The sequence below is a fragment of the Hypanus sabinus genome, chromosome 4 (genome assembly GCF_030144855.1).
Source record: "Hypanus sabinus isolate sHypSab1 chromosome 4, sHypSab1.hap1, whole genome shotgun sequence".
NCBI lineage: Eukaryota > Metazoa > Chordata > Chondrichthyes > Myliobatiformes > Dasyatidae > Hypanus > Hypanus sabinus.
Window position 1 is genome coordinate 89,012,261 of NC_082709.1, and position 24,531 is coordinate 89,036,791.

The window sequence follows — 24,531 nt, forward strand, 5'->3', positions numbered from 1 at the left end:
GCTAGTTTAATTGGAGCAGTTAAACTTCAAGATAAACTGTATACCCTTAAATGCAATGCACTCAGCAAAATTAGCACTTGTTTCTCATTGCCTAATCCGTCTGCTTTAATACTGCTCAATCTGTTCAGTATACAAAGTCCAGTTATCTGTTGTGTAAAGGAATGTGTCTATTTTTCTGAAGTAGTCAGCTATTTCTGCTCTTTTTTATGATTATTTTCACCCAATACTCACTGTTAATGAACCCCTGAATTCTTCCGTTTTCTGACTTTCTGAAAAAAACTCGATTATGTCCTTCCTTTCCAAAGAACATGTACTGCACCGCTTTTTCTGAACTCAAATGTCTCACTGCACTTCAACAGGTAGATATTTGTCGTGGGTTCCTCATTGCCACTGTTATGATATGTAACTCCAAAACATTAAAGTAATTCAATGGAAACAAGAGATCTGAGAGATGTGAGCCTTAGTTCGTATTTACTCGAAGAGAGACACATACGTATCACATGGTAGCTTCATGATGTATGCAACTCCGTTATTTTTAGATAGCCTATAATTAATTATTTAAACAGACAAGAATGCTTAATCAAACAATGTATTTACAATTTCACTCAAATAGTATTGCTTAAACACACAACGATAACATTTTACAGAAAAAAAACTATACAAAAGCAGTCAAGGATTGATAAAAAACAATGTCCAAAAGAAGGCAAATTGTACAAATGAAAATCATACAGAGAACAGGAATTGTTATTTTCATAACTGTAGACACCTCAAAGATTTCCTCAGCAGCTCATTCCATATACCTACCACCCTCTGTGTGAAAATGTTGCCCCTCAGGGTCCCTTTTAAATCTTTTCCCTCTCACCCTGAACCTAAGCCCCTAGATTTGGACTCCCCTTCCTGGGGAAAGAGAATAAAGAAAAGATAAGCATTGGCTTTATTTGCCACACGCATATCGAAACATACAGTGAAAAACATTGTTTTGCATCAATGACCAACACAATCTGAGGATATCATTGTGCTTCCAGTGCCCACACAGCATGCACACAACTTAGTAACCTTTGGACAGTGAGAGGAAACTGTTTAGAAACAGAATAGAGGGATGTCCCTTTAGAACAGAGATGAGGAGGAATTTCTTTAGCCAGATATGGTTAACCTGTGGAATTCTTTGCAACAGATGGCCAAGTCACCGGACATGTTTTATGTAGAAGTTGATAGGCTCCGGGTCATGAAGTGTATGAAGTTACCATTTCTAGAAAGAAGGTTCTTGGGAAACAAAAAGGTCTGAAGGTAGATAATCAACTGGACCAGATGGTGTACACCCCTGGGTTCTGAAAGAAGTGGCTGAAGAGATTGTGGGGGCATTAATAATGATCTTTCAAGAATCACTGGATTCTGGAATGGTTCCGGAAGACTGGAAAATTGTGAATGTCACTCCACTCTTCAAGACGGGAGAGAGGCATTTGGAGTTGATTATTCAGGATAAAATAGGCCATAGTCAGCATGATTTCCTCTAGGGACTATATTGTCTGACAAATCTGTTGGAATTATTTGAAGAAATAACAAGCAGGATAAACAAAGGAGAATCAGTGGATGTTGTGGACTTGGATTTTCAGAAGGTCTTTGACAAGGTGCCACACATGAGGCTGCTTAACAAGCTATGAGCCCATGGTATTACAGGAAAGATTCTAGCATGGATAAAGCAGTGACTGACTGGCAGGAGGCAAAGAGTGGGAATGAAAGGAGCCTTTTCTGGTGGTGGCCAGTGACTAGTAATGTTCCACAGGGGTCTGTGTTGGGACCAATTCTTTTTATGTCATATGTCAATGATTTGGATGATGGAATTGATGGCTTTGTTGCAAAGTTTGCAAATGATATGAAGATAGCTGGAGGGGCAGGTAGTTTTGAGGAAGTAGAGAGGTTACAGAAGGATTTAGACAGATTAGGAGAATGGGCAAAGAAATGGCAGATGGAACATAGTGTTGGAAAGTGTATGGTCATACTTTGGTGGAAGAAATGAAAGGGTTGACTATTTTCTAAATGGAAGCAAAATATAAAAATCTGAGGTGCAAAGGGACTTGGGAGTCCTTGTGCAGAATTCCTTAAAGGTTAATTTGAAGGTTGAGCCTGTGGTGAGGAAGGCAAATGTTGGCATTTATTTCAAGAAGACTTGAATATAAAAGCAGGGATGTAATGCTGAGGCTTTATAAAGCAGTGGGGAGGCCTCACTTGGAGTATTGTGAGCAGTTTTGGGTCCCTGATCTTAGAAAGGTTGTTCTGAAACTGCAGGAGATTCAAATGAGATTCACAAAAATGATTCCAGGACTAAATGCTTGTCATATGAAAATTGTTTATTGGCTCTGCACCAATATTCACTAGAATTCAGAAGAATGAGAGACCCCATTAAAACCAATCATGTGGTGAAAGGCCTTGATATAGTGGATGTTGAAAGGATGTTTCCTGTGGTGGAAGAGTCTAAGACCTGAGGACACAGCCTCAGAATAGAGGGGCATCCTTTTTTAGAATGGAGTTGAGGGGGAATTTCTTTGGCCAGAGTGTGGTGAATCTGTGCAATTCTTTGCCACAGACATCTGTGGAGGCCAGGTCTTTATGTATATTTAAGGCAAAGGTTGATAGGTTCTTGATTGGTCAAGGCATGAAGAGATATGGAAGGAAGGCAGGAGATTGGGGCTGAGAGGGAAATTGGATCAGCCGTTATGAAATGACGGAAAAGTCTTGATGGGCCAAATGGTCTAGGTCTGCTCCTATATCTCATGGTTTTATGGTGTTATGTGCTTATTTCAGAGTATCTTATATGACCCTGATGTATCTGCTATCCCCTCTAGCAACACATTCCATGTACACACCATTCTCTGATAATCACCTAAAATTTATACACTCCACATTAATAATTCCTGGCCTGGGAAAATGTTTCTGGCTATCCACTTGATTTATGCCTCTTATCAACTTATACACCTCTATCAAGTCACCTTTCATCTTCTTTCACTCCAAACAGAAAAGCCCTACCTCACTCAATCTATCCTCATAATACACTTTCTAAATTAGACAACATCCTGGTAAATATCCTCTGCATCCTCTCTAAAGCTGTTACACACTTCTCATAATGAAGCAACTGGAACTGAACACAATGTTCCAAGTGTAATCGAACCAGGGTTTTATAGAACTGCAGCACTGACTAATGATTTTTAAAAGACCATAAGCTTTCTTAACAACCCTTTCAACTTGCACTGCAGCTTTGAAGGATCTGTGAATGTGGATCCCAAGATCCCTCCATTCTTCCACACTTTGAAGAATGTTGTGTATGTTTCAGTGGTTGACCTCTCATTCTTGACAGATTTCAGATTGTTTTAAACTATTTATTTTTATAGGCCAACCTTTTATTTCCAAAAATCAACCTCGTGAACCTTTGCCACACTGGCCTCAAGGGAATTACAACCTTTCTATAAGTCAAGCAGAGTGCAATATAGCAAGGTCCATTCGTATTCTGTCAATAAGGACCAATATATGATTTGTCATCTTGCATGCTGACTCCCTAAGCTCCTTGTACAAGTAAAAGATGGCACTGTTTGCATGGCATTATTACAGTGCTAGTGATTACTGATCACAGTTCAAAGGGGTTTTCTTTTGCTGTCAAAGGACTAAGTTCAAAGTTCAAAGTTCAAAGTAAATATATTATCTAAGTACATATATGTCACCATATACAATGCTGAGATTTGTTTTCCTGTGGGCAAGAAACCCGATAGGATCAATGTGAGACCACACCCAACAGGATGGGCAGGCAACTAGTGTGCAAAAGACAACAAACTGTGCAAAAAGAAACACAATGATAAATAAATAATCAATAACTATTGAGAACATGAGATGAAGAATTCTTGAAAGTGAGTCCATAGGTTGTTGAAAGAGTTCAATGCTGTTGAATGAAGTTATCCCCATTGATTCAAGAGCCTGATGGTTGAGGGATAATAACTGTTCCTGAGCCTGGCACTATTTGTCCTGAGGCTCCTGATTCTCTTCCTGATGGGGGTGCTTGATGGTGGATGCTGCTTTCCTGTGACAGTACTCAGTGCTGGGGAGGACTTTGCCTGTGATGGACTGTGCACATACTCAGCATTCTATTGGATTTTCCATTTGAGGACAGGGCTGGTTCCATACCAGGCCATGATGCAAACAGTCAATATACTCAATATAGGAGTTCGTCAAAGTGTTAGGTGACAAGCCGAATCTTTGCAAATATCTAAAGAAGTAGTGGTGTTGCCATGCTTTCTTCGTAATTGCACATATGAGCTGGCCCCAGGACAGATCCTCTGAAATGATAACCATAAGGTATAGGGCTACTTGGCCCATTGAGTCTGCTCTGCCATGTGATCATAGCTGATCCATTTCCCTCATAGCCTCATTCTCCTGCCTTCTCCGAGTAACCTTTCACAGCCTGACTAAGCAAAAACCTACCAACCTCTGCCTTAAATACATCCAGTGACCTGGCCTCCACAGATGCCAGTGGCAATGACTCCCACAGGTTCGTCATCCTCTGGCTAAACAAATTCATCTTCATCGCCCATTCTAAGTGGATGTCCCTTTTTTCTGAAGTTGTGCCTTCTGGACGGGCTTCCCTGCTATAGGAAACATCCCCTCCAAATCCACTCTATCTAAGACTTTCAACGTATGACAGGCTGCAATGAGATATCTCCTCATTTCTAGTGAATAGAGGCCTAGAGCCATTAAATGGTCCTCATACGATAAGTCTTACATTCCTGGAATCATTTTTGTAAACCTCCTTTGAGCTCTCCACACTGTCAACACATCCTTTCTCAGATAAGGGGCCTAAACCTACTCACAATATTCCAACTGAGGTCTCACCTGTGCTTTACAAAGTCTCAGCATCCTTGTGTTTATGTTCTAATCCTTTTAAAATGAATGCTAACATTGCATTTGCTTTCCTCACCACTGACCTGCAAGTTACCCTTTAGGGAATCCTGTACTCAAATGTCCCTTTGCATCTCAGATTTTTGAATTTTCTCCCCATTTAGAAAATAGTCTATCCTCTTACTTCTTCTACTGAAGTGCATAACCATTCACTTCCCGACACTGTATTTCACCTGTCACTTCTTTGCCCATTCTCCTAATCAGTCTAAGACCTTCTGCAGCTTCCCTTCTTTCACACCACCAGCCCCTCCAGCTGTCTTTGTATCATCCACAAATTTGGCCACAAAGCCCTCAATTCTGTCATCCAAGACATTGACATATAATGTAAAAAGAATCGGTCCCAACAGAGACCGCTGTAGAACCACTAGTCACCAGCAGCCAATCAGAAAAGGTTCCCTTTATTCTCACTCTTTGCTTCCTGCCAATCAACTACTGCTTTATCCATGTTAATATTTTTCCTATAATACTCTGGGTTTGTATAGCAGCTTTTGTATAGAAAGGGTAGTCAGATAGGCAGAAGGGGTGGGTCAGCTCTATTCTCAAAAATGCAATCAAATCCTTAGTAAGAAGTGACATAGAATTGGAAGATGTAGAATCATTCTGGATAGATTTAAAGAGTTGTAATGGTAAAAAGACCTTGATGGGAGTTACTTACAGACCTCCAAACAGTAGACAGGATGTGGGCTACAAATTACAGCGGAAGGTAGAATACAATTGTTTTTGGAGATTTCAAGATGCAGGTTAATTGTGAAATTCTGATTGGTACTGATCTTGGATCCCAAGAGAGAGCCTATAGGATGCCTTTTTAGAGCAGCTTGTGGTTGAGCACACTGGAGGATCAGCTATTCTAGACTGGGTGTTGTGTAAAGAACTGGATTTGATTAGAGAGCTTAAAATAAAGGACCTCTTAGGAGACAGTGATCTTAATAGAATTCACCCTGCAATTTTAGCGGGAGAAGCTAAAGTCAGATGTATCAGTATTACAGTGGATTAAAGAGAATAACAGGAGCATAAGAAAGAAGCTAGCTGAAGTTGATTGGAAGGGGTCACTAGCAGGGATGATGACGGTGCAGCAATGGCAGGAGTTTCAGGAATCAATTCAGAAGCATTGAAACCTATCAGATACTGAATGGCAAACACGAGGAAATCTGCAGATGCTGGAAATTCAAACAACACACACAAAATGCTGGTGGAACACAGCAGGCCAGGCAGCATCTATAGGGAGAAGCGATGTCGACGTTTTGGGCCAAGACCCTTCGTCAGGTCTTGGCCTAACTGAAAGGAAAGATAGTAAGAGATTTGAAAGTAGGAGGGGGAGGGCAAAATGCAAAATGATAGGAGAAGACCGGAGGGTGGGGTGAAGCTGAGAGCCGGAAAGGTGATTGACAAAAGGGATACAGAGCTGGAGAGGGGAAAGGATCATGGGATGGGAGGGCTAGGGAGAAAGAAAGGGTGAGGGGAGCACCAGAGGAAGATGGAGAGCAGGCAGAGTAATGGGCAGAGAGAGAGAAAGAAACTAAATATATCAGGGATGGGGTAAGAAGGGGAGGAGGGGCATTAACGGAAGTTAGAGTAGTCAATGTTCATGCCATCAGGTTGGAGGCTACCCAGCCGGTATATAAGGTGTTGTTCCTCCAACCTGAGTGTGGCTTCATCTTGACAGTAGAGGCGGCCAAGGATAGACATATCAGAATGGGAATGGGATGTGGAAATAAAATGTGTGGCCACTGGGAGATCCTGCTTTCTCTGGCAGACAGAGCATAGGTGTTCAGCGAAATGGTCTCCCTGTCTGCGTCGGGTCTCACCAATATATAAAAGACCACACCAGGAGCACCAGACACAGTATACCACACCAGCCGACTCATAGGTGAAGTGTCGCCTCACCTGGAAGGACTTTCTGGGGCCCTGAATGGTGGTGAGGGAGGAAGTGTAAGGGCAGGTGTAGCACTTGTTCCGCTTACAAGGATAAGTGCCAGGAGGGAGATCGGTGGGAAGGGATGGGGGGGAACGAGTGGACAAGGGAGTCGCGTAGGGAACGATCCCTGTGGAAAGCAGAAAGGGGGAGGAGGGAAAGATGTGCTTGGTAGTGGGATCCCGTTGGAGGCGGTGGAAGTTATGGGGAATTATATGTTGGACCTGGAGGCTGGTGGGGTGGTAGGTGAGGACAAGGGGAACCCTATCCCAAGTGGGGTGGCGGACGGATGATGTGAGGGCAGATGTGCGGGAAATTGGAGAGATGTGTTTGAGAGCAGAGTTGATGGTGGAAGAAGGGAAGCCCCTTTGTTTAACAACAGAAGACATCTCCTGCGTCCTGGAATGAAAAGCTTCATCCTGAGAGCAGATGCAGCAGAGACGGGGATAGCATTTTTGCAAGAGACAGGGTGGGAAGAGGAATAGTCCAGGTAGCTGTGAGAGTCTGTAGGGTCTCATATGAAATGCTGAATGGCCTAGATGGAGAGGACGTGAAGAGGATGGTTTCTATATTGGAGGAGTCTAGGACCAGAAGGAACAACTTCAGAATAGAAGGACTTCCATTTAGAATGGAGATGATGGAGAATTTCTTTAGTCAGTCGGTGGGAAATCTGCAGAATTTGTTGCCACCAGTGGCTGTGGAGGCTAGGTCATTGGGTGTATTTAAGACAGAGAAGGTTAGATTTTTGATAAGTTAGGCCGTGAAATGTTATGAGTAGAAGGCAGGTGACTGGGGTTGAGAGCATGATGAAATGATGGAGCAGATTCAATGGGCAAAATGCCCTAACTCTGCTCCTATGTTTTTTGGGCTTATGTATGGCACTTTGTCAAAATTTGTTTGTTACTTGCTGTGTTGTATGACGTGGTTGATCACGGTCTTTCCATGACCACAATTGTTCTCGGCTAATTTTTCTACAGAAGTGATTTGCTGTTGCTTTCTTCTGAGCAGTAGCTGTTCAAGATGAGTGACACCTGCCATTATCAATACTCTTCAGAGATTATATGTCTGGCGTCAAAGGTTGCATAGCCAGGACTTGTGATATGCAACAGCTGCTCATATGACCTATCATGGACCATCCTCACATCTTGAAGATTGCAGTGACGTTTGCAATTTTCCTGTCCTCTGAAACTATGCCAGAATCTAATGTTTGTTGAAAGATCAATACTAATGCCTCCACAATATCTTCAGCTGGCTCTTTCAGAACCCTGGAGTTAGTTCATCTGGACCAGGTGACTTTTCTACCTTCAGACTTTTCAGCTTCCCAAGCACCTTCTCCCTAGTAATAATAACTGCACTCACTTCTGGCATTCTGCCTGACCCTTCCACAGTGAAAACTGAAGCAAAGTACCTACTTAGTTTGTCTGCCATTTCCTGTCCCCCCATTGCTATCTCTACATCATCATTGTCCAGTGGTCCGATATCTACTTTTGCCCCTCTTTTACTCTTTATGCTTCTGGAAAAAAACTTTTGCGATCCTCTTTGATGTTATTGACTAGCTTACCCTCATATGTCATCTTTCCCTCCTTATGGTGTTTTAGTTGCTTCCTGTTTTTTTTTAAAAAAGCTTTCCAATCCTTATTAACTTTTATTCTACTATATGCCCTCTCTTTGCTTTTATGTTGGCTTTGACTTCCCTTGCCAGCCGTGGTAGCATTACCCTGCCTTTATATTATTGTTTCTTCTTTGTTATTTATCTATCTTGCACCTTACAAGTTGCTCTAGAAACTTCAGCAATTGCTGCTCTGCCGCAATCCCTGCACTTGTCCCCTTGAAATCAACCTTGGCCAGCTTCTTCCTCATGCCTCTGTAATTTCATTTATTCCACTGTAATGCCGATACGTTTGATGTCATGAATTCACTCATGTTATGATCACTGCCTCCTAAGAGTTCCTTTACCTTAAGCTCCATAATCAAGTCCAGCTGATTACACAATAAGCAATCCAGAATAGTTGATCCCCAAGTGGGCTGAACCACAAGCTGCTCTAAAAAGGTATCTCGTAGGTTTTCTACAATTTTTTCTCTTAGAATCCAAAACCAATACCAACTTGATTTTCCCAGTCTACCTGTATATTGAAATCCCCAATGACAATTGTATTATTGGCCTTTTGGCATGTGTTTTTTTTTATCTTCCTGGGTACTGTTCTGAGGCCTGTATATAACTCCCATAATGGTTGTTTTACCTTGCTTTACCTTAACTTTATCCACAATGATTATGCATCTTATGATCCTATTTCACCTCTTTCTGAAGATTTGATTTCATTTTTTTTGCCAACGGAGCCTCTCCCTACCTCAATGTCCTTTCAATACAATGTGTATCCTTGGATATTAAGCTCCCAGCCTGCCAATTTCTAACTGATCATCTACTTTTTTCTGTAAACTGTGTGCATTCATAAAACCTCCAGTTTTGTATTAACCACCCTTTTCAATTTGTTCCCATGTAACACTGTATCTCATGCCACTGATTGCAATTTTGGTTTAACTGTCTCACTACACACGGCCTCTGCTTGTATACCAACTGCCCTATCGCTCAGATTTCCATCCCCCTTTAAACCCTCCGCAAAAAAAACTAGCTGCAAGGATATTGGCCCCCTTGGGTTCAGGGTAATTCATTGCTTGTGTACGGTCATACCTTCCCCAGAAGAGATTCCAGTGATCCCGAAATCTGAACCCCTGCCCCCTGAACCAGTTCATCAGCCACATTTTCATCTGTCAAATCATCTTATTCTTACGCTCAATGGTGCATGACACAGGCAGTAGGCCAGAGATTACCACCCTGGAGGTGTTGTTTTTCAGCTTCCTACCTAGCTCCTGAAATTGTCTCTTCAGGACCTCATCCCTTTTCCTACTTGTCATTGCTGCCAGTGTGTACCAAGGCTTCTGGCTACTCTCCCTCCCCCTGTAGAATGCCACTGACCCAGACGCTGGGAGGGACATGCTGTCGGGTGTCTCTTTCACAGAATCTCATGTTCACTCCTGTCTCTATGAAATCCCCCAACAGTCCTCTCCTCCCCGCTTCCATTCTGAGCCACAGCAGCAGACTTGGTGCTAGAGACCCAGTTGCTGCAGCTCCCTGGTGGGTCATCTCTGCCAACAGTCTCCCAAGCTGTACATTTATTATTGAGGGGAATGGCCATAGTAGTTCTCTTGCCAGCTGCCCACTTCCTTCCCCTCTCCAGACAGTCACCCAGGTACCTGCTTCCTACAACTGAGGGTGAATACCTCCTGCAGCCCCTTCTCAGTTTCCCGTATGAGAACCAAAGACACTGAGGAATTTAAAGTTGCTGACCCTCTGATTCTCTGATGAGATCTGGCTTCTTCCCCCGAACTAAAAATCATTATGTAGAGCAGCACGACAATTTAAGAAAAGCTCTGAGTTCCTGTTAAATTATAAGGAGAGGCTCAAAGCATGGGAATTATTTCCATTGCAGCAGGGGTAAGAGTAGATTTAATAAGGGGTGGTGAAATTACAAACACTTTATTATAAAGTGAACTGGGACAGATTGTTTTTCCCGACTGCAGAGTTTGACCAGGGAGACCATCAATTTATAATTGGCAAAATTTGATGACATTTACTTAAAGGAAGAAAGAATTTATAGTAACATACTGTGGTTCTATTAAGCAAGCATCCAAAGGGAAAGGTTGTTGATCCAGAGATGTCTGAATCCTCTGCATGGGTACTTGCGCAGACAAGATTTACAAGGATGTTGCCAGGACAAGAAGCTTTGAGATATAGGGAGACGTTGAGCAGTCTAGAACTGGAATTGGTAGCATGTAGTAGAGATAATGAAATGCTTTGTCTTGCATAGTGCTCATACAATGAAATCATTGCACATTGCATTGAACAAGGTGAGACAATAACAGTGCAGAATAAAATTACAAGGGAAGTGCAGTGCGTGGAAATAACAAGATCATAATGAGGTAGATTTTGAGGTTAAGTATTCATCTTACCCTACTAAGGACTCATTTCACAGTCTTATAACAATGGGATATAATCTGTCCTTGAGCCTGGTGGTACGTACTTTCAAAGTTTTGTATCTTTATCCCGATGGAAGAGGGAGGAGAGGTTGTCCAGGATGTGTGGCGTCTGTGAGTATACTGGCTGCTTTACTGAGGCAGCAATAAGTGTAAACAGAGTCCCTGGAGGACTCTGTTTCACTGGTTTCAGTGATGTGTTGAACTCTGTCCACAACTCTGCAGTTTCTTGTGGTCACAGACAGAGCGGTTGTGATAACAGCCACATCCAGATAGGATGCTTTCTGTGTAGCCTTGGTAACGGTTGATGGGACATACCAAATTTCTTTAGCTTCCTGCGGAAGTAGAAGTGTTGGTGAGTTTTGTTGGCCCCAGCGTCCACAGTCTTGAGTCATACTGTACAGTAACAGGCCATTGTATGCAGACCAAGGTGACTTAGCCAGAGGGTGATGAATCTGTGCAATACTTTGCCACAGAAAGCTGTGGAGGCCAGTCATTGGGTATATTTAAAGTGAAGGTTGATAGGTTCTTAATTGGTAAGGATGTCAAAGATTATGGAAGTAAGGCGGGAAAATGGGGTTGAAAGAGATAGTAAATCAACCATGATGGAATAGCATAGCATACTCGATGGGCCAAATAGCCTACTATGTTCCTTTGTTTTATGGTTTGATGATCCTAAGAGAGACCGTGTGGGATAGGCATGCTCTTTGATTTTGCTGTCTGCTCTACTGAGCCTGTGAAAAATGTCGACAAGCTCCATGGAGGGGAGGCTAGTTTCCTGTGATGACAGAGTCCACAACCCTCTTCTGCACAGAGCAGTTGCCATACAAAGCCACTCTGCGTTTAGATAGGATGTTTTCTATGGTGCATTGATAAAAATTCCCCAATTTCTTTAGCCTCTCGAGGAAGCAGAAGCACTGGTCTTGGCCATACCGTCTGGAGTCATGGAGCCATAATGAACAGACACAGGCTGTTCAGCCTGACTGGCCAATGCAGACCAAGATATCCCTCATCCAAGTTAGTCCCACTTGCTACATTTGACCCGTAATCTCCTAAACATTTTCAAACAGTGTACCTGTCCAATTTCCTTTTAAAAGTTGTTATTGTAACTGTCTCAACTACTTCCTTTGGAGCTTATTCTATATAGATTCCATCCTTTGTTTAAAACATCCCCCCTCAAGCTCTTCTTAATTCTTTTCCTTTCACCTTAAATGTTCTTATGTGTTCTAGTTCTTGACTGCCCTGCTCTGGAAAAAAAGACAGCACATTCACCTATGCAAAAATGATTTTGTACCATTCTATGAGATAATTCCTGGTAATGTAGGAGAATGTGAGGGCAGCCCTTATGGAAGAGTTTAAAATTGTGGATGGTATATCTCGAGGCCATGGATTTAGGGTGAGAGGGGAAAACTTTAAGGCAATTTCTTCATGCAGCGGGTAGAGAGTATATGCCAGAGGAAGTGGTGAGGTAGGTACATTGAACATTGACCACCACACCATGGTACAGGCCACTCAGTCCCCAATGTTGTGCCAAACCTAATCTATTCCAATATCAATCTAACCCTTCCCTCCTACATATCCCTCCACATTTCTTTCATCCACTTTAGTCTCTTAAATGGCCCTAATATATCTGCCTCTACCACTACCCTTGGTAGCATGCTCCACACACCTATGACTATCTGTGTTAACTACCTGCCTCTGACAATCTACTATACATTCCTCCCAATGCTTTAAAGTTATTCCTCTCCTATTAGCCATTTCCACCCTGGGTAAAAGTCTCTGGCTGTCCACTCCATCTATGGCTCTTATCATGCACAATGGTATTTTTTCAAGAAGCACCTGGATATATACATGGAGATCTGGGACGTAGATGGAAGTGAGCTGAATGAAGAAAATTGAGACAATTTGGTTGAACACCATGGCCAGCACGGACTGTTTGGGCTGAAGGACCTGTATCCATGCAGTACTGCTCTATGGCTCCATGATTCCAATTAAATACATCAAAAGCGAGTGATTGTGTTAGTGGGCTCTCCCTCCCCTCAGTGCTTCTCCACAGTGTCTGCTCCATTGCCTTCGGCTATGGCTGACCTGATGTGAGATAAGGAACTGCTGTGTGCTTGTTCTTACAGAAATGAGGCTGCAGGCCAACATCCCATGCACCTTAAATCTTCATGCTATGCCACTCAGGGACTCGTGTTAATATCATTTTGTGACTACCAAAACTGTGAGCTGTATGCTTTGTGTGACTATTGGGTTTCACGTCTAGGCCCTGGTGGAATGATGTTTTGTTTGGCTGTATACATGAGTATGGATGAATAACAATTATTATTGATGTTGCAACCCTGCTTGGTTCACTAATGTCCCTCAGAGAGAGAGAGATTCCATACCATTCCCAGACCTATCAATGTGACTAACTCTTAAATGATTCTTTAGTTCAAGAGGTAGTCAGGGATGGACAATAAAAACAGCAACATCCCACATCTGTGATTCAATAATTGAAGAGTATTTTTTTTCTTCTGAATTCCGTCTTTGATTTATTGGTGAGTCTTGGTTGTCACCTTGCCTGCTCAGATCGTGGAACTCTGTGACCATGATGTTAACAGAATCAAAGATACTGCGTGTCAGCTTTACCATACTGTACAAACAAGAGAAAGAACATTTCTACAGGATCTCACAGTTTTAGCGGCACAGAAGAAGCCCAGATGCTGTACACTCATGTTATTGCCCACAAGCATTTCCTTTGCCCATCCTCATAGAGGTCACCAATATGCTGGTCTAGACCTTCATGCCTTCTGTGTTTATCTAAGGCACCTTAAATTACATCAGAATCAGAAACTGACTTATTCATATTGAATTACCATTGATGATATGAAATGTCTCGTTTTGTGGCAGTGCAGTACAAAGATATGAAAATTATGAAGTATATCAATAGTGCACATAGAAAGGAATATCAAGAGCACAAGAGATTCCGACATGAAGGATATCTTTAGCAGCCTCAGTGGGCCAAATGGCCTGATTCTGTTCCTATGACTTATGGCCTTATTAGGATCTTGATTAGTTGCGGTAACAAAGGTTACAGGGAGAAGGAATGGAAATGAGGTTGAAAGGAAAGGTTGAGGTTGAGATAATGTAGGCAGTGGGAAAACCATCCCATTTGTGCTTCTTGATGTCATCATTTGAGATTCAGTGTCAGCAACCACTTTGATCTGGTCCACACCTTTGTTAACCGGGTCCAACACTTGCCTTTATTGGATCTTACTCCTCCTTACACAAGTCAACTGGTTTATGGTGGTGTGGTCATGGTTAGTTAACGTGTGTGGGCCCTTGGACATTAGGATTAGGGTAAAGAGTTGATGGGATAGAGGAGCATACTTGATGGACTGAATGACCTGATTTTGCTACTACATCTTATGCTCCTATGAACACGTTGGTAAGAGCCTTAACTTCTTAACTTGAACATGAGGTTCTGCAAATGCTGGAAATTCAGAGTAACACACAAAAATATTGGAAGAACTCAGCAGGTCAGGCAGTATCTATGGAGAGAAATAAATAGTTGACATTTCATGAAGAGGCCCTTCATCACAACCAGAACAGAATGGGGAAGAAACCAGAATAAGAAGGTGGGGGGAGTTGAAGGACTACAAATTGGCAGGAATAACAAGGTAGTGTTCATGAATTTCTGGACTGTTCAGAAATTTAATAGCTTACCTAACCAGGCTTACTTGCTACCCCAGACCCTTATCAATATAATTGAATATTAAATTGGCCAGCAAGCCACACAGTTGTATCAGATCCCCTTGTTAAAGCACTTGTGGAAATTGCTAACATTTCTCCGTACGTGCATTGCCACATTCAACATTTCCTATGCTAGTGTGGAAGTCACTCTTCTCTGGTGATCTCCTTCAGAGATATTTATATTAATTGATGCTTGACACCTAACTATGCTGGGAGAGGGTAGGTCTGTAGGTGGAGAATATTCGATTCCCCCACCCCTCATCTTCAGCACCTATATTCTCTGTGTGACTGTCATGCAAAAGCCTTATGTAATCATAAGATAAAAGAGCAAAGTCAGGCCATTTGGCCCATCAAGTCTTCTTCGCCACTTTATTTTCTTACAGGCATTCTTAATAGAACAAAGAAATACAATAGAATAAATGAAAAACTACACACAGGCAAAGACAGTACACACACAATCAATGTGCAAAGGAAGGCACACTGTAAATACAAAGAAAGAAAGAAAGAAAGAAATAATAATAGGTTAGAGTGATGCTATTACACCTTGGCACATTCCAGAGTTTGGAGTTTTGGAGTTCAATTCTGCAGCATTTGTAAGGAGTCTGTACATTCTCCCTATTAACTTTATGGGTTTCGTTCAGCCGCACTGGTTTCCTCCCACTTTCCAAAGGTGGACTGGATAGTTGGTTAATTGGTCATTGTAAACTTTCCTGTGATTAGGCTAATGTTAAATAGATGGTTGGCTGGGGGTGTCTGGCTTGTTGAGCTGGAAGGACCTGTTCTACTAAATTAAAAAAAAAACAAATAATGCTGAAAACTTGAGTTGTGGAATCAGTTTAGTGTTGAGGTGAGTGAAGTTAACCACACTGATTCAGGAGACATGTTGTTGAAGGGTAATAACTGTCTTTGTGGAAAACTGTCAGCTGTTTTTCAGACCAAACATCAAAATGAGGAAGAAATATGATCTAAGTAACTTTGATGACCGTGGAATGATTATTGGTGCCAGATGTGGTGGTTTGAGTTTCTCAGAAACTGCTGATTTCCTGGCATTTTCACATAGAAGTCTCTCGAGTTTACAGAAAATGGTACAAAAGGCAAACCAAAAAACATCAGTGAACGGCAGTTCTGAGGGTGAAAAGTGCCTGTTAATGAAAGGGGTCAGAGGAGAATGGCCAGACTGGTTCAGGCTGGCAACAAGGTGACAGTAACTCAAATAACCACACATTACAACAGTGGTATGCAGAAAAGCATCTCTGAAAGCACAACACATTGAACCTTGAAGTGGATGGGCTACAGCAGCAGAAAACCATGAATGTACACTCAGTGGCTATTTTATTAGACACAGAAGGTACCTGATAAAGTGGCCACTGAGTATACATCAGCCACAGAGATGGGTGGTGAAATGGCAGATGGAGTTTAATTCAAACAAGTCTGAGGTTTTGTCCTCATGGAGGTAAATGGAATAGAAAAGTATACAGTTAATGGCAGGACCCTTAACAGCATTCATACATGGTAGGATTTTGAAGTCCAAGTGAGTTTGTAAATCTGGTGGGAGGAAAAGATGTTGGGAATGGCGAGGGTGGAATGCCATGGGAGGGGTGTGGAGCAGGTGGTAGAGAAGGAGTGACGTGTTGAGCTATGTCCACAGCTCTCCACAGTTTCTTGTGGTCATGTGTAAAGAAGGTGCTATACCAAGCTGTTATGCAGCCAAGCAGAATGCTTTCGATAGTTCTTCGATAATAATTGTCACTGGCGATATGATAGGTTTCTTTAACCTCTAAGGAAGTTGAGATATTGGTGAGCTTTCTTGGCTGTGGCATCAATGTGGTTGGGCCAGGACAGGCTATTGGCGATCTTCACTACTTAGATCTTGAAGCTCTCTACCTGCTCAACCTCAACACCATTGATATAGACAGGAGAATGTGCATTGTCTTTTATTGATGTTGAGGGAAAGGAGGTTGAAATGATACCAAGCCAGTAAGCTCTCTATCTCATTTCCATACCCAGACTCATGGTAAATTTAAGTCATTAAATTTAATTCGGCATTTTGTTTAAAACTGTAATCATGGAGAGAATGGTGTGTCCTACGTTATATACATCTTTCAATCCATGCCAAAGAATTATTCTGCATCATTTCACTGACCTACATCTAGACCATAACCCTCCATCGCCCTTCCAGCTAAGTAATTGTCCTAGTACCCCAAAAATGCATCCTTAACAATTGATTCCAACATCTTCCAAGCCACTGAGGTCTCTCTAAGTAGCCGATAATTTCCTTTCTTCTGCCTCCCTCTCTTAAAAGGTGGAGTGTTATTTACAATTTTCCATTCCTCTTGAACCATTCCAGAAGCTAGTGATTATTGAAAGATCATTACTAATGCCTCCACTATCTCCTCAGCTACCTCTTTCAGAACTCTGAGATGTCATCCATTTGGTCTAGGTGACCTATCTGCCTGCTAACCTTTCAGTTTCCCAAACACCTTCACCCTACTAATAGCAGTTTCATTCACTTCTGACCCCAGACACTCTTGAAATTCTGGCATACTGCTGGCTTGGTTGCAGCGAAGACAGATATAAGACAGTTCATCCCTATTACTACTCTCTAGAATCAGAGAGTATGTGTGTGTGTGTGTGTGTGTGTGTGATGCTTTTATAGCCTTTCTTAAACCTGTCCTGCCATGCAGCGTCCCCCCTGCCTAAACATGCCCAGGTATGCCTGGACAAGAGAGAAAAATTCTCAGCTGACATTGTAGGCAACATTTTAATTACCTTTACTTATGAATTGAAATAACAAACACAGGTGATTTCTGAGAAATGGTGTGTAATAACTAAGTTTCGTGGTGATTTTCATAATCAGCAATCCAAAATCCATAAGATACACCAAAAATATTCAGGACAAAAATGTTTGTCATCCAGTGTTATGGACCATCTCTTTTGCTTTTGTATTGTTTTTGACATACCTTGTCAGCAATGGTTGCATTGTCCTGCCTTTCAAATACTTCTTCATCTTTGGGAACAATTGCTGTTCTGCCATCATCCCTGCTCGTGTCGCCTTCCAATGAACTTTGATCAGGTCTTCTCTCATGCCTCTTGTAAATCCCTTTACTCCACTGATACTGAATCATCTGACTTTAGCTTCTCTCTCTCAAATTGCAAGGTGAACTCTGTCATAGTATGATCACCATCTCCTAAGGGTTCCTTTATCTTAAACTCCCTAAACAAATCTGATTTATTGCACAACACACAATCCAGAATAGCTGAACTTCTAGTGGGCTGAACCACAAGCTGTTCTAAACAACCATCTTGTAAGAAATCTACAAACTCTCTTGGGATCCAGCACCAACATGAGGTTTCCTATCGACCTGCATATTGAAATCCTGGTGACTACTGTAGCATTACCCTTCTGACATGCATTTTCTATCTGCTGTTGTAGTTTGTAACCCACATCCTGGCTACTGTTCAGAGGCCATACTTAACTCCCATCAGGACCTTTACCCTTGCAGTTTCTTAACTCTATCTACAATGATTCTATGTCACACCTTTCTAAGGATTTGATTTTATTTTTACCAACAGAGCCAACCCATCCCCTTTCCCTACCTGCTGGCCTTTTAGATACAATATGTCTCCTTGAATGTTAATCTCCTAACTATGATCCACTTTTAACTACAATTCAATGATGCCACAACATCATACCTACCAACCTTTAATTATGCTACAAGATCATCTACCTTTTTCCATAAATTGCAAAAATAGAACTCCTTCAGTCTTGTATCCAGCACCCTTTTTGATTTTGTCCCCTATTACACTACATGCCTCTGATTGCAATTTTGCCCTATCATCTACCTGTCCTTCCTGATAGTCTCACTACACACTGCCTGTGCTTGTATACCAATTGCCCAATCCTCAGCCCTTTCCTATCCCCCTGCCAAATTGGTTTAACCTCTCCCCCTCACAACAGCTCTAGCAAACCTGCCCATGAAGATATTGATCCCCCTTGAGTTCAAATGTATCCCATCCCTTTTGTACAGGTCATACCTTCCCAAGAAGATATCCCGATGATCCAAAAATATGAAGCCCTACCCCATGCACCAATTTCTTTGCTACACATTCAGCTGTGAAATCATCCTGTTCTTATCCTCATTGGAGCATGGCACAGGCAGCAATCCAGAAATTACTACCCTGGAGGTCCTGTTTCTCAGTTTTCTAACTAATTCCCTAAATTATCTCTTAAGAACCTCCTCCCTTTTCCTACCTATGTCATTGGTGCCAAAATGTACCAAGGCTTCTGACTGCTCACCCTCCTTTAGAATGCCATGGACCTGATCTGAGACTTCCCTGATCCTGGCATCTGTGAGGCAACATACCATACCAACAGTTGTCTCATTCACATCCACAGAATTTCGTGTTTCCTCCTCTAACTATAGAGTACTGTTTCACTACTGCAGCTTTCTTCTTTCTTCTTCCCGTCTGAGCCTCAGTGCCAGAGACCTGGCTGCTGAACTGCCTCCCCCCCCCCCACCGCCCGCCCCCCCGTGTAGGTCATCCCCTCAACTGATTCAAAGTGGTATCTTATTATTGAGGGGAGTAGCTACAGGGCTACTCTGCACTGGTTGCCATTTCCTTTCCCTCTCCTGACAGTCACCCTGCAACTCATGGAGGACTACCTTCCTGTAGTTCTTATCTATCACCTCCTCAGTCTCACATGGAAGGTCATTCAATCACTCGGCGTTCAAGTTGAGGTAGTAAATTGGAATAGACATTGGCTTTGTTGAGGAAGCTGAAGAGTGGTTGTAAATAGCTGCGTCTCTGACTGAGGGTCTGTGACCAGTTGTGTGCCGCAGGGATCGGTTCTGGGCCCGTTGTTGTTTGACATCTATATCAATGATCTGAATGATAATGTGGAAAACTGGATCATCAGTTTTGTGGATGACACCAAGCCTGGGGGTGTAGTAGACAACTTACAGTGTGATCTGGACCTGCTGGTGAAATGGGCTAAAACATGGCAGGTGGAATTTAATACAGATAAGTGTGAGAACCAGCTAGGATAGGTCTTACACAGTGAAGGTAAGACACTGAGGAGTGCAGTAGAACAGAGAGATCTGGGAATATTGATCCATAATTCCTTGAAAGTGGCATCACTGGTAGATAGGGCTGTGAAGACAGCTTTTGGCACATTGGCCTTCATAGATCAAAGTACTATTATATTGAAATTGTATAATGTGCTGATGACATCTAACTTGGAGTATTGTGTCCAGTTTTGGTTACCTACCTATAGGAAAGATGTAAAGATTGGAAGAGTGCTGAGAAAATTTACAAGGATGCTGTTGGGACTTGAGGACCTGTTATGGGGCAAAAGTTCAATAGTTTCGGACAATATTCCCTGGAGTGTAGAAGACTAAGGGGAGATTTGATAGAGGTATATAAAATTATGATGAGTATAGAAAAGGTGAATGCAAGCAGGTTTTGTCCACTGAGGTTGGCTGAGACTAGAGGTTATGGGTCAAGGGTGAAATGTAAAAGGGTAAAGGGTAAAAGAGGAACATGAGGGGGATCTTTCTCACTCAGAGAATGGCGAGAGTATGGAATGAGCTGCCAGCACAAGTGGTGGATGTAGGGTCGATTTGAACATTTAAGTGAAATTTGGATAGGTGCATGGATGAGAGGGTTTGAAAGGCTATGGTTCAGGTGCAGGTCGATGGGAGTAGGCAGGTTAATGGTTCAACACAGTTTACTTGGGTTGAAGGTCTAGTTTCAGTGCTGGAGTCTTCAATGACTCTCTGACTCTAACCTTACCCTATAACTCAGGTCCTCAAGTCCTGGCAACATCCTCGTAAAATATCTCTACACTCTTTCAATCTTATTTTCCTGTACCAGAACTGCACATAATACAAGGTAGGTCTCTCCACCATCCTATACAACTTCAACATAACATCACAACTCCACTAATACTTTGATTTATGAAGGCCAGTGTGCCAACAACTGTCTTTCTGACACTAGCTATCTGCTATTCTGTTTCTATCCCCGTTATGTGCACACCTCTAATTACATGCAAACTTCTTTGTACAGGCTTCAAGGAGAGTGCTTATGCGTACGCCATTGCAGCGGCAGGAGTGGTTCACGCTGTCTCAAACGCCTGCAGCCTGGGCAAGCTGAAGGCCTGTAGCTGCGACGACCAGCGCCGAGGGGACGAGGAGGCATTCAGGCTCAAACTGAACCGTCTGCAGCTGGAGGCCCTGAACCGGGGAAAGGGAATGGTGCACGGGGTGCTGGAGCCATTGCCGGGGGAACTGCCGGGGCCTCAGGATTCCTGGGAGTGGGGAGGCTGCAGCCCCGACGTGGAGTATGGGGAGAAATTCTCAAGGGACTTTTTGGATTCCCGTGAAACATATAAGGACATCCATTCCAGGATGCGTCTGCACAACAACAGGGTGGGAAGGCAGGTAAGGATCTGCATTTGTATACAGTCTCTCTCTCTCTCTTTCCCCCCTCCCCCCATGCACCAGAGAGAATGAAGAAGGCAAACTATCAATTGGGACCTGAGGACAAGGCAGTAATATTGTCACATGTACTGAGGTACAGTGAAAAGCTTTATGTTGTCTCTCTTCCAAACAGATCATTGTACACATGCCATCCATGATACATAATTATGGATGCTTTTGGGGGATCTGCCAGGGGGAAGACACAGTGACAGAGTCTTTGACACTGATTCTGGCCCTAAGGCTTAGAAGGGAAATTAGGAGGACAGCATTAATGATAGGGGGTTCCATATTCAGCGAGAGTAGACATTAAATTTTGTGGATGAGATAGAGACACCCAGATAGTATTTTACCTCCCAGAAGCTACCATCAGGGTTGCCTTGGATCAGGTCCACAGCATTCTAAAGGGGAAGGGAGAACAGCCAGAAGTCTTGGTATATATTGCAGCCAATGACATAGGTAGGAAAAGGGAGGAGCTCCTGAAGAGCAAATTTAGGGAGCTGGGAAGAAAGCTGAAAAGCAGCACCTCCAGGGTAGTAATCTCTGGATTGCGGCCTGTGCTATATGCCAGTGAGGGTAACAGTAGGAAGATTTGGCAGATTTGGCTGAGGCACTGGAACAGAGGGCAGGGTTTCCGATTTCTGGATCATTAGGATCTCTTCTGTACAAAAGGGATGGGTTACACCTGAACCTGAGGGGGATCAATATCCTTGAGGCAGGTTTGCTCTATCTGTTGGGAGGATTTCAACTCATTTAGCAGGGGGATTAAAAACAGAGTACTAGGACTAAGCAGGGGGCCGTCAGTATACAAGCAACAGCAGTGAAAAATGAAACCAAATCCTTAGAAAGAAGTGGCATAGGATTGGAAGATGTAGAAACATTGTGGGTAGAGTTAAAAAATTGTGAGAGTAAAAAGACCCTGATGTGTGTTATATACAGGTCTCCAAACAGTATCCTGGATGAGGGCTACAAGTTACAACAGGAGATAGAAAATGCATGTCAAAAGAGCAATGTTACAATAGTCTGAGGGAATTCAGTATGCAAGTAGATTGGGAAAATCAGGTTGGTGCTGAATTTCAATCCCAAGAGGAATGCCTGCGAGTTGGCTTTTTAGAGCAGCTCGAGGTTGAGCCCACTGGGGGATCAGCTCTTCTGGATTGTGAGTTGTGTAGTGAACTGGATTTGATCAGGGAGCTAAAGGAAAAGGAGCCTTTTGGCGGCAGTGATCATAATATGATAGAATTCGCCTTGCAATTTGAGAGGGAGGAGCTAAAGTCCAATGTATCAGTATTACAGTGGAGTAAGGGGAATTACAGAGGTGTGAGCGGAGCTGGCCAAGGTTAACTGGAAATGGACACTAGTAGGAATGAGAGTACAGCAGCAATGGCTGGAGTTCTGGGAGTATTTCAGAAGACCCAGTATAGATACACCCCAAAGAAGAAGAAGTATTCTGAGATAAAGGCTGACAAGGGAAATTAAAGCCAACACAAAAGCAAAAGAGAGGACATATAATAGAGCAAAAATTAGCGAGAAGTTAGTGGATTGGGAAGCTTTTAAAAAAACAGAAGATAACTTTAAAAAGCCATAAGAACAAGATGGAATATTAAGGTAAACTAGCCAGTAATATCAAAGAGGATACCAAAAGATTTTTCACATATATAAAGATTAAAAGAGAGGCAAGAGTAAATATCAGAAAGCCAGAAATGACATGGGATAGGTAATAATGGGGGACAAGGAAATGGCAGCTGAACTGAATAAGAATTTTTCATCAAGTCTTCACTGTGGATGACATTCACGGTAGGCAGTACATTCTAAAGTGTCAGGGGGCAGAAGTGAGTGCAGTTGCTATTACTGGGGAGAAAGTGGTAGAGAAGGTGAAAGGTTTGAAGGTAAATAAGTCACCAGGACCAGATGGACTACACCCCAAGGTTCCGAAAGAGATGGCTGAAGAGATTGTGGAGGCATTAGTGATGATCTTTCAAGAATTATTAGATTCTGAAATGATTCTGGAGGACTGGAAAATTGCAAATATCACTCCAGTCTTAAAGAAGGAAAGGAGGAAGAGGAAAAGAAATTAATTATAGACCAGTTAGTCCAACCTCAGTAGCTGGGAAGATGTTGGAATAGGTTGTTGAAAAGGATTTTTGGGGTACTTGGGGGCACATGGTAAAACAGGCCAAATTCAGCATGGTTTTCTCAAGGGAAGATCTTGCCTGACAAATCTGTTGGAATTCTTTGCAGAAATAACAAGCAGGATAGACAAAGGAGAATGGGTGGATGCTGTGTACTTGGGTTTTCAGAAAGCCTTTGACAAGGAGTTGCACATGAAGATGCTTGAGAAGTTAAGAGCCCATGGTACTACAGGAAAGATACCAGCAAAGATAGTGCATTGGCTGATTGGCAGGAGGCAAAAAGTGGGAATAGCTGTAACATTTTCTGATTGGGTTCTTGTGACTAGTGGTGTTTGACAGGGGTCTATGTTGGGATTGCTTCTTTTTACATAATCTGTTAATGATTTGAATATGGAATTGATGGCTTTGTAGCCAAGTTTGAGGATGATACGAAAATAGGTGGAGGGACAGGTAGTTTTGAGGAAGTAGAGAGGCTGCAGAGGACTTAGACAAATTAAGAGAATTTGGCAGACAGAATACAGTGTTGGGAGTCTGTTCACTTGTGAGTCTGTTGGGGGTCATCTGTTGCATCCAGTGCTCCCAGTGCGACCTCCTCTACATCGGCGAGTCCCAACGCAGACTGGGGGATCGCTTCATCGAGCATCTCCCCTCCATCCGCCACACAGACAGGATCTCCCGGTTGCCACCCACTTCAACTCTGCTCTACATTCCCATTCAGATATGTCCTTACATGGCCTCCTCTACTGCCATGATGAGGCCAAACTCAGGTTGGAGGAGCAACACCTCATTTACCATCTGTGTAGTCTCCAGCCCCTTGGTATGAACATCAAATTCTCCAACTTCTGGTCATTCCATCCCTCTCCCTTCCCCCATCCCACTTTCACTCTGCCAGCTGCCTCATGACTCTGCCTTCTTCTACTACCCATACTGCTTTCCCCTTACATTCCTTCTTCACCTCTCCTGCCTATCCCCTCCCTGCTTCTCCTCCCCCACCCCTTGATCTTTCCTCTGATTAGTTTTCCACCCTCTCCCCACCTTTATAGGGCCCCTGCCCCCTCCTTCTTCAGTCCTGATGAAGGGTCTCGGCCCGAAATGTTGACTGCTCATTTCAACGAATGCTGCCCGACCTGCTGAGTTCCTCCAGCTTTTGTATGTGTTGATACAGTGTTGGGAGGAGTATGACTGTGCACTTTGATAGAAGGAACAAAAGTTCTACTATTTTTAGACTACTTTCTAAATGGGCAGAAAATTCAAAAATCTAAGGTGCAAAGGGACTTGAGAGTTATCCTGCTGGGTAATTTGC

The 24,531-nt window shown here is 42.8% G+C and overlaps 1 protein-coding gene across 1 annotated transcript in view; it reads left to right on the plus strand.

Annotated features, from left to right (window-relative positions):
• The window catches only part of wnt10a (wingless-type MMTV integration site family, member 10a), a 420,917-nt gene that overhangs the window by 61,741 nt on the left and 334,645 nt on the right, over positions 1 to 24,531 (plus strand). Inside the window, exon 3 of the mRNA XM_059967634.1 lies at positions 20,687 to 21,060. Within this exon, the coding sequence (XP_059823617.1) occupies positions 20,687 to 21,060 (374 nt within the window). The remainder of the gene's footprint in view (positions 1 to 20,686; positions 21,061 to 24,531) is intronic.